Source organism: Halictus rubicundus, chromosome 3 (assembly GCF_050948215.1).
Source record: "Halictus rubicundus isolate RS-2024b chromosome 3, iyHalRubi1_principal, whole genome shotgun sequence".
NCBI classification, from domain to species: domain Eukaryota; kingdom Metazoa; phylum Arthropoda; class Insecta; order Hymenoptera; family Halictidae; genus Halictus; species Halictus rubicundus.
In genome coordinates, this window is record NC_135151.1 from 17,427,471 (window position 1) to 17,445,207 (window position 17,737).

The 17,737-nt window shown below is 44.6% G+C and overlaps 2 protein-coding genes across 10 annotated transcripts in view; one reads left to right on the top strand and one right to left on the bottom strand.

Moving 5' to 3' along the window:
* Window positions 1–283: 283 nt before the first annotated feature.
* LOC143352877 (leucine-rich repeats and immunoglobulin-like domains protein 3) lies at window positions 284–11,139 on the top strand. Its single transcript, XM_076785852.1, has 14 exons — window positions 284–1,144; window positions 2,999–3,070; window positions 3,139–3,282; window positions 3,359–3,496; window positions 3,581–3,736; window positions 3,824–4,111; window positions 4,186–4,329; window positions 4,407–4,645; window positions 4,813–4,959; window positions 5,129–5,446; window positions 5,534–5,815; window positions 5,914–6,189; window positions 6,272–6,568; window positions 7,142–11,139. The coding sequence occupies exons 1-14, from the start codon at window positions 903–905 to the stop codon at window positions 7,264–7,266; spliced, it is 2,868 nt and encodes a 955-aa protein (XP_076641967.1). The 5' UTR covers window positions 284–902; the 3' UTR covers window positions 7,267–11,139.
* A 505-nt stretch (window positions 11,140–11,644) lies between these two features.
* Window positions 11,645–17,737, bottom strand: part of LOC143352883 (trehalase) — a 43,413-nt gene continuing 37,320 nt past the window's right edge. For all 9 annotated transcript variants that reach the window (XM_076785878.1, XM_076785889.1, XM_076785883.1 and 6 more), the window contains one exon: window positions 11,645–15,832. In XM_076785878.1, coding sequence (XP_076641993.1) covers window positions 15,691–15,832 — 142 coding nt within the window. In that variant the 3' untranslated portion in view covers window positions 11,645–15,690. The remainder of the gene's footprint in view (window positions 15,833–17,737) is intronic.

Below are 17,737 nucleotides of genomic sequence, written 5' to 3' on the forward strand. Positions count from 1 at the left end.
AAAAAGGTGATGTCACAAAAGTGGGAACGCCGAAACCCCGAGCAACGACGAGATACATGTATATATATCTCGTCGGTGCCCCGAGCGTGAGCACTCTCATATCCTCTCTGTAAATAGCAAAACCAGAATCTTTTATGGAACCAATCAAAGGATAGTTTTACATCTGACATTTCGCTCGCGCGACCTCTAGTCACGCATTGTACAAACTTCTGAGTATATTGTGATTACCATCATAGACTTTAAATCTATGTTATCATGCGCGACACCACAGTCATCGACTGTCGGTAACGTTTCTTGTTGAGTGTGCGTTGTGTCACAGTCGAGGTGTATGAGCAGGTCTGTGTACTCCTGTACCTCGTCTGTGGCTGCATCCGTACGAAGATGGCGGACAGTTGATCACACTGATCCAACTGATCACAGTTGATCGAATCTGCAGCTTCAGCTTATTTACGACTTTTAGGATCACGAGATAATCTTTCGATTCGACTGGACTGTATACGTGCGTAGGTCGCAAAGTGTTTCAACGCGTTGAAATCGCGAGTTTCGATAGCGTTTCGTTAGTGTGACGTAAGAAATGTCACTAGCTGTCGTTGCTGTCTAGTAACACAGCGGTCGGGATGTTGCGTGTGAATAGGGAATAGGGAGAGAAAGAATGGTCTCGCGCAATCATCAGTCGGGCAGTCTCGAATCGGTCTGTAGGCGTCATCATGGTGTGTGGGCCGGAGAGTTTTTGAGAGTCGAACGAGTTTGTTTTGAATCGATAAGAAAGCGTGGGCATTTTCGTTCGTACGGTGATGGTTTCGCGAAGGAAACTGTGCTTGTTCTACGGTACCGCTATGGCGAAAATCGTCGCCGATACGCGAAATAAGTATTAAAAGCGGAACGATACGAGGGCGCGTACGATGTCGCGCTCGGAACAAGTTTTCTTCGTACGTCGTCTCGTGTGGATGCGCGAATGGACCACCGTTTTGCTGTTGATATTGTGCGTGATCCCCACGAATGTTACGGGTGCCGACTCGATATTATACGGTGGCAAGGATAATCAGTGTCCTGTGGAGTGTGGCTGTCTCGGGAATGTGGTCGACTGCGGTAGCTTACAATTGATCGGAGCACCCAGCGGTCTACCACCATGGACAGAGATCTTGTGAGTAAATAAGTAGTCGCTCATTATTTCATCGAGAGCCGCAAAGGGTACCAGGCCCCGTCCTTCACGGGCAATCAAACATATCGAAATACGTTCCCACGGTTGGTTAAAATTTTACGATCGTTTGTATCCGTTTTTTTTTCCTTCCCCCCCCCCCCCCCCTGATCGCGTTACGTGCGACAAACCGTTGAGGTTTAAAGTTAAATGCTACGCATATTCGCTGTAACACGATCTAACGTAGATAAGATAGTATACAGGAATTTGTAACAGAAATATTATATTAATACATGAGTGATAACATTATTCGTTCTATCGTACAGAAAATGATCGTAATTTTTTCCAGCTACCAAGCTGCAAGTTTCTCGACTGTCGTTCGTTATGAACTTGAATATTTTCGACGATGTTGTTAAACATGATTTTCTAAGAATTTCGCGTTTTGCGAATGTATTTAAAATTTTTAATTTATATATAGCAATACAAAGGCTATAGCCGGTTTTGAGGGTCAAAGTCGCCCCCGGCCCTATTTTAATCGAGTTTGAGCCATTCGATAGCCTACCAAAAAATATACCTTTCTGCCGAGTTTCAAACAAACACCTCATTTGTAAGGGTAGTGATAGAAGAAAATCGAAAATCCAGTTTTTGGCCCATTTTTCCCATTTAATGACAATTTAAAATTCTGACAAAACTCGAACACATTTCGGATACCAAGCCACATATTAGGAATTGTTTTCAGATTTTTCCGTTGCAAACTCTGGTTGTAAAAAGCGAAAAACACGAAAAATATTTTTCCGAAAACTTATTTAAAAATAGTTTAAACATAGTTAAAAAATGTTTTTACAATGGTGTAACAATAGTCGTACGGTTGGGAATCGAAAAAACATCTGATTAACGAAAAAAAAAAAAAGAAATTGACTTGGGCGGGATTCGAACCTGGTCCAAAAAATTTTCAGCGGTCTGCAGCCAGAGACCATAGCAGATGCACCAACCGGCTCCTCTGAAAGTACCTTCGAAATATTCGTATATACCGTCCATATAATTTTCGTTTTTTTGTACTACGCAATTTTTTAAGTCTGGACGATGTTTCTCTGAACATAGGAATGTTTAATATTACATAATATAATTTTACGATAATTATAACTTCGTTTTTCACGGAAAAACGCTGAAAAAACTGGATTTTCGATTTTCCTCTATCACTACCCTTACAAATGAGGTATTGGTTTGAAACTTGGCAGAAAGGTTTCTTTTATGGTAGACTATCGAAAGGTTCAAACTAGATTACAATAGGGCTTGGGCAAATTTGACCCCCAAAACCAGCTATAGCCTTTATATCTAGTTTGAAAAATTGTGTTTTATTTGTGAACTCTGCGAATTCTTTAATTTTCTTTTCGTTCATTGTAAAACTGAAGAGCATTCGATCACAGATGTGTGTAGGGAGCTTTACTTTCATTCCTTACATGGTTAAAGGATAATGGCAGTCTTGTACTTACATATACATTAGCAGGAGTTCTTGACCATATAAGGGAATATGCACAGGGACAGACTATTGTTGCTTTATACAGCTTAGAGTCAAGGAGAGCAAGATCTAAATGAAGAGAACATTGCCTTTAGCGTCTCTAGCCAACTTGTATCTCCTAAAGTTCTAGATAATAGTGGTTTTATGTACTAAAATGTATAGAAAGTTACACATTAATTTTTGTGTGTGTGTTCAAAATAAAGATGTAGAAAGAGAAGATTATTATTACAAATTGAAAGAAAAAATATTAATAGAGTAACTAGAATCTTGGTGGAAGTGTTGAACAGAAAATTCAAATTATCAAGGTTTGACTATATACATTACATTTTTTACATTTTTAGAGAACTGAAGGAGAATAATATCACTAACTTGGAAGTCGATGCATTATTACATTTATCTAAGCTCAAGGAATTGTAAGTACCAGTGGTCAAATCGTAATTTTCTTGAAATGTGTTCAATTATTTCGTAACTATTTTTACAGGGACCTCAGTGGAAATAAGTTTGGGGACAATTTTACAATTGTGTTGCCCGACAGTATGCAACTACAAGGACTGAAAATAAATAAGAATCAATTGACGAAAGTGCCAGATTTATATTTCGTGAAAACTCTGACGCATCTTGCTTTGTAAGAAAATGACTCTGTTTCTTTGATCAACGATAGAGAGATTAACTTTTTCTGTGAGAGATCAATTTGTTTTCAGAGCTCATAATTCAATTAGCGACATAAATGGAACAGCGTTACTGAGTTTACCACATCTACAGAGCTTGGATCTCAGTGGGAATAAAATAAGTATCGCTAAACATGGATCTTTCCTTGCTCCAAATTCCCTTACACATATGTATGGAGTTTTTATAATCTTCTTTCTATTTACCTATTCTATACTTTCGGTACAGACACTTTTTAATGTAACCTTTCTTTATAGAAATTTAAATATGAATCAAATAAAAGTGATAGAAAATGGAAGCCTGGATAACTTGACATTCTTGGAAGAATTACGTTTGAACAAAAATCACTTGACGCAATTAAAGCTTGACACGAACAAAGATTTATTCACAAATTTGAAAGCATTGCGTATACTGTAAGAAATTATCTCTATTATTTTGATTAAACAAAAGTTCTGCCTGTGTTTATGAACGCAGGAATAAAATGTGTGCTGGTTTTACAGAGAACTAAATCGGAATGAACTGCAAACAATCCTGGGACTCAGTTTTAAAGGTTTAACCAGTTTGAAAGAATTACGCTTGAAGAGAAACAAAATCGAGAATTTGGAACCCGGTGCGTTTTGGCCATTGAAAACCTTAACGATTCTGCAACTCGATTTCAATCTTCTGACTACCGTTAGGAAAGGTAGCATGTTTGGATTAGATGGTTTGCAAAAATTAACGCTCTCGCATAATCGAATAAGAACGATCGAAACGCAAGCTTGGGATTTGTGTCAGGAAATCGTGGAATTGTCAGTAACACTTTTGTTCTTTTCTATTAACGTAAGGAGAACGGTATAAAATACAATTTAAAACCCATTTACAGGGATTTATCGCACAATGAAATAGGTTTCATCGAACAGGATACCTTCGAGTACCTAAAAAAGCTGGAGAAGCTCAAAATAGACCACAATCAAATTACGGAAATCTCAGACGGCGCCTTCAGTTCAACACCAAACTTACAAATACTGTGAGCGAGCACCTTTAGAGAATCGTTTATTCGTGTACGAATCGATCGGTTTTCGATAACAATTATTTCTGCTAAAGGGAACTCAACTTCAACAAAATATCCTACATGGTGGAGGACACCAACAGCGCTTTCGGTTCACTGGGACAATTGCGGAAACTCGGATTAGCGCATAATGGAATAAAGTCGGTGAATAAGAAAGCGTTTACCGGGTTGAGCAGTGTAACCGAATTAGACTTAACTGGGAATAATGTAACAAGCATCCAAGAAAATGCTTTTTCGTCGATGACCAGTTTAAGCAAACTCAGGATGAACTCGAGTACGTATCGAAATTAGGGATTCGAGACTTTCACGGCCCGGCATTATACATCTCTCACTGTTAAGACTTACACCAGAGAGGCTTAACAGCGAGAACTGTATCGAAATTAATTCAAAGAATTTGTATTCATAGTGACGGTAGCTCTTACTTTTTCTCGTTGTGCGCAGGAGTCTTGGTCTGTGATTGCGGTTTACAGTGGTTAAGCATGTGGTTACGAGATCACAGGTACAGCGACACGGAAGTGTACTGTGGATACCCCGATTGGTTGCAGGGCATGGCGTTGACCCAACTTCATCACAAGAATTTCACCTGCGGTTAGTATGCTCGCTTCTAAACGAAACTGTAAAGACCTCGATTGTCGAACCGATGTCTGCATTTCATTGAAATGTTCATTCTCAATAAGACACCGGTTTGGCAATAGAATATTATAGCTAATATTGCGATAGCAACTGATTAATAAAACGCTAACTCGTACCGGGACAGACGAGTACCCTAAACCTAGGATAATCGAGGAACCCAAGAGCCAAATGGGCATCAAAGGGGGCAACGTGACGTTGGTTTGTCGCGCGACCAGCACGGCCAACGCGCCTCTGCAGTTCACTTGGAAGCACGACAATGTCGAGGTAGAAACCGGCAATTTGCAAATAAACACGGACTCCAGGGAAAGCAGCGGTGTCACAGAGGCGTCCTCCATTTTGCACTTGACCAACGTTTCACACGCGAACGCTGGAAAATACCAGTGCATGGTTACAAACACTTACGGGACAACGTACTCCGGGAAAGCGAAACTCAGCATTTTAAGTGAGTCACGTGTTTCTGGTATATCGTAGACAAGGTTACCATAATCTAGAAAAACTCGTGTCAACTTACAACCCGTATTTTTCATAGTTTATCCATCGTTCTCAAAAATTCCACAAGACATTCGCGTAACCGCCGGAAGCACTGCACGGCTGGTGTGTTCCGCGAAAGGGCAGCCATCGCCGCAAATAGCTTGGCAGAAGGACGGAGGCAACGATTTTCCAGCGGCGAGAGAGAGAAGAATGCACATGATGCCGACCGATGATGTGCTATTCATCGTCGACGTGAAAACCGCCGACAGCGGTGTTTATTCTTGCACCGCGCAAAATCTCGCGGGCGTCATCGTGGCTAATGCTACGCTCACTATACTAGGTAAACGTCCTCTTGCCTCCTAAATGTTGTTACGTGTTCGCGTGGCCGGTACGTTAACCATTCGACAGCGTGATTAACATTTATCGTTTGTCGCATAGAAACTCCGTCGTTCGTGAAACCGATGGTGAACAAAGAAATGGTGGTCGGCAGCTCGACCGTGTTGGAATGTATGGCGAGTGGCATGCCCAGACCAAAGTTGTCTTGGCGAAAGAACGGAAATCCATTGCAGGTTACGGAGCGGCACTTCTTCACGGCCGAGGATCAGTTGTTGATCATTGTCAATACTATGGCTAGCGATGCTGGCAACTACGAATGCGAGATGAGCAATTCTTTAGGTAGCGTCGTCGGTGCATCCCGCTTGACGGTGAAACCTGGTGAGTCGGCGGGACAAGTCGATTGAAACGACAAAATTACGGATAAAACTTACCTTTGTTGATGTTTTGTTCGTCGTTGCAGCACCTTCCGCCCCGGTGAATGAAGACGAAATGTTGGGTTTAATAATAATCACAGTGGTATCTTGCGCCGTTGGCACTTCCATCGTATGGGTAATTATAATCTATCAAACTAGACGACGTCTGAACGCCGTCACGCAAGGTGGAAACGCGCAACCGTCAACGACCCAAGTGGTTGCCGCCGCAGTACCGGACACACAGACGCATTTATACCTAGAGACGAGCTCGCAGCACAGCAAAGATAGTGGTATGGGAGACAGTACCAATCCTAGTAGCGATCAGTTACAATTGTGCTTGCCTGGTATGTATGAATATGTTAGACATTTTATTCCGGTTTAAGATCTCTACGGGAGAACGTCGCAAAGATTGCGCGATAAGTGCCGAGCTCTCGTGCACTCTAATTCTCCTTTACAATGCGTTAACAATGTATTCATTTATACTTTAGTACAACTAACTTCGTACCCAATGTGAAAATCGTTTGACAACTTGACGTATTATGGCACGATCGGTCCAGTGGACTAACTAATACTGTTTTTGCCCGAAGTAATTATACATTCTCGTCGTTCGGTTTAATATTCTTCTTTATCGCTCGGAGAACTTGTGTAAATTCAAATAAGACACGCTTTTATGTTCCACAATGACCTCTAGAACTTGAAACGGCAAAATCTCCGAAATATAAATATGTGACTTACAAACACGGATTGAATCGTTGTCGTTCGTTCGTTCGTTCGTCGACGAGGCACAAGAATGGGCCTGACATAGTGTTACTTTGTCATTAGGTCTATTCTCGCGTCTCGACTGTGGCTCGTTTTCCTTTTTGTTCTATGTTTCTTTTTACTGCTTTTCGAGTATCGTAACCGAATTTTACTTCTAGGGGAGGTAGTGACGTGTTCCGTGCACAACGAAGAAGAGACGGCAGCGGTGAACAGTGGTGCTCCGTTGTTGCGGTACACGAATCACGAACGGCATGATACGAAGAACGATGACTGCGCAGTGTGAACGCAGCGACCATTGCGATGTGCCCGAATCGGTTCGACGATTCCGTCGCGTTTCTCGTACGAGTGGACGTGACTTATTTCGAAACGTTCGGGTAAAACGAACGATTTTTACGAACAATCGCAGTATCGCGGTAATCGATCAGGATACCACGAGGATACGCATCGAACGATTCGTCGTCGACGAATACGCGGAGGAAGATGCGTCGCCTGAAACCACACGGTTACCCGATCATTGCGTAGTATAGTATTTATTATCATACTTACGATATATTAACCGCGTACCGCACGGATATTGGTAAGTACATACAAGTGATAAGAGAGGAAGATGCGTGTCACTGTCGTACTTATTGCCGCAACAAGTGTCGCGAGTGCGCAGTGAACATCGAGCACAATCGATTGGACACGTTGGATCTAGACACGATCTAGAATCTAGAGGAATGAGAGGACTGTTGGCTGCACCGGGTCCCTCTGTTTTTGTATCTTTTTCGCACGCCAATATCCACCAAACGACTAAACGAAATGGTTTAAGAAAAAGAAAAGAAATCAACACCTCTCGTCACGCGGAGGAAGTTCGGACAACCGTCCAAAGCGTGTCCTAGGCAATTTGTTGCTTCGCCGTCGGTTGTGCTCGAAAGAGCAACAACTACGTATAGTTTGTAAATATTTAGAGTAAGGAGTCGTCGTAATACGTTGTTGTACATCATCCGGAGAACAAGAGCAACCGAGTACGATGTGACCAGCGGGACATTAAGTTGTAAGTCACGAGAGCCACTTATCGTTATAGACCAGTCCTTTGTGATAGATATTTATTTTAGGTTTACGCGAGACTATTACACGGTTATATTTATAGCGCCCGAACAATGTGACTTTGTCTATAGAAGGAAAAGAAAAATGAAAAGGCAAGAAGAAGGAAAAAAAGAGAAACACATATACGCACGTCCCCCATGCACACCAATACTATATTATTGTACATTTTTTATCGAAGACGAAAATACGTACGTATGTATATACATATATGTATATTTTGACGTATACATGTATGCACGCGGACGTACATTTATTCGCACCAAAGTGCTCGGTCGTAAACGCGTCGCGATAATTAGTCTTCCCCTTTATTTTTTACTCTAGCAACCGGATCATTAATGCCATTTCAAACGAGTGCGCCGGAATAGTTTTTTATTCGTCGCGCGAACGATTGCTCATTTTCGCCGATAGGTACCGACGTCTGCCTACATTCGAGTACGCGCCTAAACACACTGTTGTCATCAGCTTTCGTCGACGATGTTACCTTTAGTATTATGTTTACTAAAGTTTCACAAGTATGTCGCGCTCGGTCTCACAGGGATGTAGCGTATCTGTACTGGCGGTCGATCGATCGAGTAGCGTACTGTAGCGTTTCGATACATTCGTAGGATTCAATCGCAATTAACCCTCGGCGCTCGAAACCGTTTTAAGTGCAAAACCAAGGCATTTCTTCTGACCTAGAATATCTCCATTGTACAAGATTTACTTCTTTTTATGCATATGACGTACTACTGCTAGTCATACTTACGACAGCTAGATTTTTATCAAGTTTTTATATAGAAACGTAATTGTCTTAAGTAATAGTGAGGCAATCTTTAAGGTAATTTGGAGGTATTTTTAAGTTATTTTTGAGGTAATTTTTTTGAAGTTGCCATTCGAGTGCTAAGGGTTAATACTTGTGGGAGAACAGGAGGACATCCTAGCAAGGACACCAAGGATGAATGAGTGTGGGACGAATGTGTGTCCATTAGGCGTAAGCCCCCTTGGATGGGTTGATTAATCCGGGAGTGACCGGGATCGGATTGGTTGCGTTCTCGATCATCTGGGCAGCTTGCCCAGATTTCTCGAGTCGGCCCGAATACGTTCTATTATCGTATCCGATTTGAATCCATCGCAACCGTTGTCCGTCCGTAACGATAGTCCCAGACCCCGAAGAGTCCAATCTGATACTCTGGTCGTCGAATTGCTTGTCCGAAGGTTATCGAATATCCCGAAGCGCTACCGTACTCTGCGGTCCTATGATTTTTGCCTTTCCGGTGATCGGAATTGAAACGGCACGAATCATCGGGACCGCAATTGGTACGTACTACATCGCGACACGTTTTAGCAATTAGAATAAGTTTGATGCGTTCGCGTGTTCAGTATCCTAATGTCATTCGCCAGAGACGGGAATCATTGGAAGGAAAAGCATAGTCTCGTGTCTCGTCCGTGTGTCCGTACTTTTTATCAGTGTATGTACGTATGTGCGAGTAGCGTATGTAACGCGCGGTTACGCTTTAACGGTTAAGCGAGCGATAATTACGCCGATCACTGTGTTGTAAGACTTTTTTTCTCTCTGTTTCTGTGACTTTCGTGATTTCGAATTCATTTGTGATATCTTTTTTTGTTTGCCCCGCCGCGGAAAACATTGAACGGGGGGGAAGCACAAATCTTCGAGCCTGAGAACGTTTCGCTACTCGAGAAATATCGTAACCGGAGGTCCGTAAGGTTTGTCGTTTCGCGTCAGTAAATACCACGAACGAGCGACATTAAATCAAAGAAAAGAAAAGTACACTTTGCGTATATCATCCGTTCAGCTCGAGGTTCGAACGAGACACCAACAATGCCGACACATCCGGTCGCGTGACTGAAACCAAAAAATGCTAGAAATTCTCAATGAATATTCATCTCAGTTGTTACTTTAGCGTAAGACGAGACAATAATCGATCGGAAAGCTTCTTTTAGCGTGCACCGATGTCACGTGGCTTTGTTGCGTTTCTCTCTGATCGCGAGTTAAACCCACGATCAATGCGCATATACATATATATTTTTCTAGATCTTGTATTTCGATGATGTCGAAAAGAGACGGTGGAAAATTCGCGTCGGAACATATATATATATATATATATGTGCAGAAGCAGAGTCTCTTTCGATCGCCGTTCGGAATTCTCTTCGGTACATTTATGGCAAATGGTGACCGTAACGTTTGTAAATTTTGTAAATGCTATCTATTAACGTTGCGATAGAAATCGACGAACATGGTAAAGATAGACGTGCGAAGTATGACAACACGGATCGACTCAATAACCTTGCGTAATAGTTTACTATTGTATATTTTGTATAGCAAAGATTTCTCTTCGGCGTCGTGGGCGGGAAATATGAAAGTCCGACCAGTGAACGCGCGTTAAACGCGTTCGAAACCACATCGTTGCATCAACTGTCATTGGTTCAACGAGATTCTTTCCAAGTGGTTTTATATCGAGCGATGCGAGCGGTCGTTTAACCCGTTATCGTTAATCTTGCAATGGCACCACGCTGTCTCTGATGATTCTGCGAAAGTTTCTTCAAATTACTTCCAGCTAATCGGTATCGTCTCGCGAAACAAGTTCGAAAACGGTCGGTGTTTGCAATTGTATTTTGCAACGCGTCCGCCCGGCTGAAACCCATCGAAGAAATGTAAAGAAAAATTTGGCTGTGGTCCCAGAGTGCCATTGCAGCGTTAACAACGCCATTTTTTGGTTCGTTTGTACCTTGTGCAGTAGTAGATCCATCCTTCGGGGTTCCAGGAGACCGTGCAGCTACGTTGCGAAACGCGGAGGACTCGCGGAGGATCCGCGGACGATTCGCGGAACTCGGAAGAGTTCGCCCGAGCGACGAAATACTTTCAAACGGTTGCCGATCGCGCAACAACTTACCAATGACAAGTATTACATTGTATTGCCAATAAACAGAGGATCTATCGCGAGAACGTTGATCAGCTCGTGCCCATGTGTGATACACCAAATAAGGTATCCCCGTTTAATTCAGTATTTTTCCTTGTTGTTACATGATATTGTAAACAAATATAAAATAATCATTCGATCGGACAAGCATCGTCTACCGTTCGTCGCAGAAACGCGCGGCGCCCAACCATTTTCCCCACGACGTTCCTTTCAGTTTTTCTTTAATCATTTATTTACCAAACGAGAGCATTCTTCGTTAAAATATACAGTTACAGATACATAATTACATAGAAAAAAAGACGGACTCTGTAGATTTTTTTAAAAACTTTCAAATGACACGCCTGCGTATCATACCTTGGTTCTACACTCGTTTTCTGTGTACGCGAGCGCGTCTCAGTGTATGTGTATGTGTGTGTGTGTGTGTATATATATATATTATATACACAATTGCATAAATACAATTACGTATGTGTAATCGGTATCGTTTTATCTACGATTCACTCATCGGTCTACATCGCTAGCTAAAAATTCACCAATCGGTTTATTTGCAACGAGGCTTTCCTAAAAACGTGCGCAATTCACGGCGCTGAACTCGACGGTCGTCGGCGGTCGCTGGAGTTGGGATTGGGAGTGGAGAAGAACAATAAAGTAATGTAATATACAACGGCACGTACGTACCTAGGTACTTATTTCCAAGTATCACAATAATCAAAGTATCATACATTGACAGTGTGTATGAGTTTGTGTTTGTTTGTTTACATGTATGTATGTGTGTCTGCGTATGGATGTTACGTGTATCGTCCACGATCATGCTGTCCAGGCTTTACACGCGGGAAAATTCGGATTCTTCTGTCTTGTCTCGGTCGTCGAGGAAACCAAAACATGTGCTATTGTCTTTTACTACAGCATTTCCTCGTAGCATCGCGTCGCTGTCCGTCTGTCTATCTTCCGCCTGCCTATCGAGAATAACGCAACGATGAAACATGCGCGGCGACATTTCTAATGACGATTCATGACATAAATAAATAAGTAGAGGAACGGGGTTAAATAATATACACGGGCGTCGTTTCCCCAGTTCGCCGTTGCGTAAAAACAGTGTCGTCGGTGAACGGTAAATGCACGACGCGAAAAACAGACTACCCTCGAACGAGCTCAAGCACCTTGTCTCCTTTTTTCAAACTAAATCGACCCGAGGGAAAAGGAGATAATTCGATAGGAGATAGTTCGCTCGCACAGTTTCGCGCGATACGCAAACATTTCTCGATTCGCTATCTGACGCACACGTTTCTACCTTCCCTTCCCTGGCAAACAATATGCAACTATGACAAAAACAAAAGTTCTATATTAACATGTTGACAGTATCCTGCTCCGAGACACAGTTTCGTCTCCGTAGTGTGGCGCGTTGACAATTATACTGTCGTCGTGTCGTTGCCCGAACAGCCAGTTCTTGAACAGATGTCCAAGGAACAAACACAAAACTTGTTTTGTTTGATTTTCATAAAATGTTTCGAGAGTAGACGTGGTTTCGTTGCTCTCGATTTCGACGGAGTCAGGACAGTGCAGTGCCCCGGCAAAGCCATTTTTTGCACGCGTGGATGAATACGAACTACAATGGCGCTCCTTGGTCGCCCTTCTTGTCAAGTCAGCATACTTGATCGCATTCTGTTCCTACCGCTTCTTCCTCCACTTCCAAGCCAATTCTAAACTACAATTTACGCGTACACTTATACTTGGTGGATAAGATATGGAATACTCAATGCTGGCCCATTAACGACCGGCACTGTACGCACGTGTGTCGCGCTTCGCCGAAATTTCAACCTGCCGCTGGGCGAATCGATGACAATAAAATTCGTGAGATATGTAGTGTGAGATGAGTCGGATGTATCGTCAGCGGGTCAAGGACGTCGAGTTGCATAAAGAATTTGATAACACCAAATATCGGATAATTTACTATTTTGCTATTGTTTGAGCCGATTACTTTCTTCTTCTTTTTTTTTATAAACATTTTGCACCGCTATACGCAACAAGGACGACATTCTCGTTGTTATTACGCACTGTCGAGAGTTCTTCCTAGGCACGAACAAGATTCAGCACCGTGCTAAGCCCGAATCGCCGTGTAATCTATTTAAAAAAAATATATATGTACATATACATCTAAGCGCATAACAATGGTCTAGAGAGTTTTGTCGATCGTTGGAGGAAGCCGCGAGCAATTTCCGTCTCTCGAAATCGCGCTGTATATCTTGTCCACCAACTGTGCATACACGCTAAAACAAGGTTTCTATCACTAGTTCAACGAGCTTCCCAATACTCGAAGCAGCCGTTTGAAACGATTACGCGTGTAACGATGATTAGCACCGAGCGAGTCATTTCTATTCTTTCGTAAAATAATATCATTCGTCGTGCGGCAAAGCGTTCCGACGGGCCTAATCAAGAGATCTCTCTCTCTCTCCGCTTCGATTTCCCCTAAAATCGTTTAACAACCAGCTACGGCCTGAATCCCGAATTCCCGATCAACAACCGGAAACAACCCGGCTGGTGCTTCGCGTGTTCCACGAGAATCGGTGCTGGAAGCGAATTGTTCGCGAACGATCGATACGCTTTCCACGATCAAAAACGCGAGGAAACTGCGAAGCATACTTGCGCGCGAGTAATCCTTCGAAAGCACCGTACGCGGTGTATCTATCAAATTTTCCACGGGCCGATTTTCTTGAAATTTTGCACATCGGTCTACGCGTGTATTTTAAATTGGACGATGCTGCGTCGAAGGCTATCGATTTGCAAAATTTCACGGAAAATCCTGCGCAAGTAAGGGATCCCGTAGGTACTTTGCGTATGGTCTTTTCGAACATGCCCCGGTATGCTTACCGGTTTCGTTCGGGGAACTATGGAAAGCATAAGAGAGAAAGGCGTCGCCCACAGTGAAAAACTTCTGCGAGCGAGGATGCGCGAAACTTTTCGAGTCTGTCGCTGAAATGGCACTGGTTACGACTGCGTAGCCGCGATACACGTTTCGCTACGAAACGGGGAGAAGAGCGTATCGATCGCTCGCGGTTTCGACGGTTTGTAGAACGGTCCGAGACGGCAACGCATCGTGCACGGGATCGCGATCAAGGAAAGCTCGATCGGCGACGATCGAACCGTTAAGTAGAATAGCCACGCGGCGGCCGTTCCGCGAGAACAACCGATTTTGCAACGTTCGAAGGAGAGACCGGAGCCGACTAACGCGAGAAGAGGCGACAAATTGTAAACGGTGAACGGTTTAGCAGCGAGGCACGATGCCCATTGCCGTCGTCGAGGACGATTGAACGCGCAGGTGGAACGGATTCCCTTACAAAAGTATCAGCAAAAATACAACGTTTTCATCGTTAATTTGTTCTATAGCATTGTGACTCGATCACACCGTACGATTTTCAAATCTTCTTCGGACATCCTCGTACAGACGTTTCCGACCGATTTTTTCGATTCTCTGTGCTCAGAAAAAACCCCGTCGGAAACCGTTTCTCGAGAAAGAGGAAGTCCGAACGAGCGCATCGATCAGTGTTTTGAATTGTCTAAGCTCGCGACCTCGATTCGCCCCCTGAAACACCGACAATCCCCGCCTTCTCTTCAGCTTACCGTGCGGCGATTATGTTCGACTCGCAGCCGCGAATTTTCCATCGAGCATAGCCTCCGGCGGAGCATCGATTCGATCCTTTTTACGTTGTGGAAATAAAACGGGATATTTCCTTCAAGAGACAGTTTGAACGTAGAGGACGTCAATCGTGACGACGTCAAGCGATCGTCGTCAACACCGCAAAAACGTCGTCGAGCAACGAATTTTTATTTAGGATGTCGCGAGCGCTGGATCGCCAGAGGGAATTGCGTGCACGCGACGCTAACGGCGAGCGCTTTTTTCAAGGACAGAATGGACGCATCCGCGAGGCGCGCACGGTCGAATAACGTGACGCGTAGGAACTTTGTGTCTTCTCGGCCGACTGGATGTCAGGTGCGAATGCGAGCGCGAGCGCGTGCGCGTTGCGACGCCACGCTGATCTCGCCTTATGGTTCCGAGGAGAATCAGCCGGGTGCTCAGCATCTCAGCTAAGACATAGCCCTCTCATCAATTACGGGTTATCCCACCCCCTCTGTACTAAGAGATATTAAGACCAGAGTTTCCCAACGTTTCTTTGGCCAACTTCCGCCCATTACCAAACTCTACCAGCGTCCTTGTGCGTGTATCTTTCGATCGTCAAAAACGAAAAATTCGAAATCAAAGAAATAAAATGACCGGTAACAGAAATTTGAGCGCCCACGTTGGGAAACGATGTTCTAGATTCGACAGGCGACCATTAAACACCCATTGACGGTCTTTTCGAAACCATAGGGCGGCAGGTCTTCGGCGCTACTCCCTTCGATCATCCGGCGACGAGGATCGACGAATCGAAGGAAGCACTCGCCTCGACTCCTTCCAACCTGCGGTCGAATAAATATCGAGACGGGAGAGAGTCGACTATTCGTCACCTTGCACATCATTCACCTTCGGCCACGCCACAGCCACTTGTTCGAACTCGAAGCTGATTTCTTCTTCTTCTTCTTCTGCTCTTCATCCTCCTCCTCCTCGTCCTTCACGCGCTGTGTTCATTGCTCCGGCATTTTTTCTCGGTTTTGCTTGATTGTTCAGTCGGTCAACGAATCGATCCTCTAGGTAACAAGCATCGTCAATCGTTGTTCATGTCCTTTAATTCGGTGTAGGCGATCCTCTTCCGGTAGAGGTTGCTGTTAGGCGATATCACAGTCCTCGTGTTCGGCATCGTCGACGGCCCTGGAACGTAGTACTGCCGTCTCTTGTAAACCACCATCCTGCAAATAGGATAGCATGGTCAGATCGATCGTTTCGAACGCTATCGATTCGTTACGGAAGACGCGGAAATTTTCATAAACTCTCCGATTTTTCTAGGACGCGTCGCTACCTAACAATAATATAAGGCACAACTCTTGGTCCGGTTGTAAAAACACGTCTTTGTCGAGACACGTAAGATTCGTAATGTCCGGAGGAGCCGCGAGGTTTCATTAATTACATTGGTCGAATTTTGTGGGATATTTAGAGAGTTAGCGTTAGAGACGAACGACGGCCATTAAGCGATTGGAAACAGTTTGGAAAATTTACGCGCCTCCGAAGCCGCATCAATAAAAACGGCTTTCCGCGCAACAAATTAACGGACCACCCGAGTTTAACTTTGATAGCTCGATTAGCTCCGTTAATCAAGCCGCGCCGACCCATTAGACGATTGCCTGCGCCACGCAACAGATAGTGCCACGGTTCTTGAAAACCGTGGATATACGATGGCACGTTCAATTACGTTATCTTCGCCGATCGCGGTTCTATCTGTATTTTCTGTATCACGATTCTCCCGTCGACGTAACACCTCGTTCTAATTATTTTTCTACAACGCTGCAAACTGGTCTCTCCCAGCCGAGCGAAGTCTCGGAGCATCGTTAGCCTCGAGGCTAGGCGTGGACCGTGCAACGAACAATTCTTTTTCCCCCGACGAATGATCAACGACAAAGCGATTTTCACGAGGAAGAAATTGCGAAAGGAAATTTCTCGCTGGACGATCGAAAGAAACGAGTCCTCCGGATCGAGGAGCCCTCGTCTCGATCCGCGACGCGCAACGTTCGCGTGGTCTCGCGCCTCGAACAGTAGTGACGTAACTCGTCGTTCTTTCCCGTGGATACGAGAGTGCTCTACTCGGGAATCACGGCCACGGGAAAAGAAGAGCGGTGCATGCTGGTCTCACGCGTAATGACGTCGAGAAACAAGTGCATCCTTGAGATCGACGATGCGGAATTTCGCGTCAAACGGTTGAACGACGTGTTCCTGTCACGCCCATTCGCGTGTTCGCGTGCGCTTGTACACTGCCGTCCAAAAGTTTCGATCCTCTCGCCGATCTCCCGCGGAATGCTCCCCCGCGACAGTTTCGCATCTTCCCCCTACGACACATTCCAAATTACCAATTCGACGATCAACTGTTCGTCCGAGAAATTGTACGAAATTGTACAAGGTGGCAATCGCAGCGGCGCCATGCATGGAGCGTACTATGTCGCTCTGTCTTGTTTTCCAGAATAAATAAAAAAACTACCCGGAAAAGAGACGTTCAGACGATATTGTCCTTCCTTCGATACCAGAAAAATCGTCGAAGAACCTTCCGACTCTGTAAGGGTCCGACGCGCGATACTTCCGGTGGCGCCACTGGCTTTGCTACCTTGTTCTATCCTCGCTGGATCGTCTCCCGTTTGCACGCCATTTGCAATCGGCGCGGATCGGTTCGTCGTGGAACCGTAGACACGTTGCGTGTCCAGTGTCGGGTGTCGAGTGTCGCGTGAAACGAGGCCGTCGAGATTGCTCGTTCTCACGCGACCGAGAGTTCGCCGTTTTCGAGAGATCCGTCGGCGAACCACGCCAGTTCCGCGCGATCTATGGAACATTCCGTTCGATCGCGGCGCGGAGCGGCGTCCCGAAGAGCGTCTCTCGTTTCCGGTCTCTGTCCAGCGATCCGCGTCGGGCTACACCGTGGAAATCCTAGCAGAAGATCCGGGAGATTTCGTCACCTGGTCTAGACTACTCGAGGAAGAAGGATCGGGAGGTTCCCGTCTTCTGGGACAGTTTCAGGAAGGAGACGACAACAAGGAACAAAGTGCCGGTCATTCGGGCACCGTACTTCCCCCAAACCTTGAGTACCGTCTTTCGATGGATGGGACCTCCTG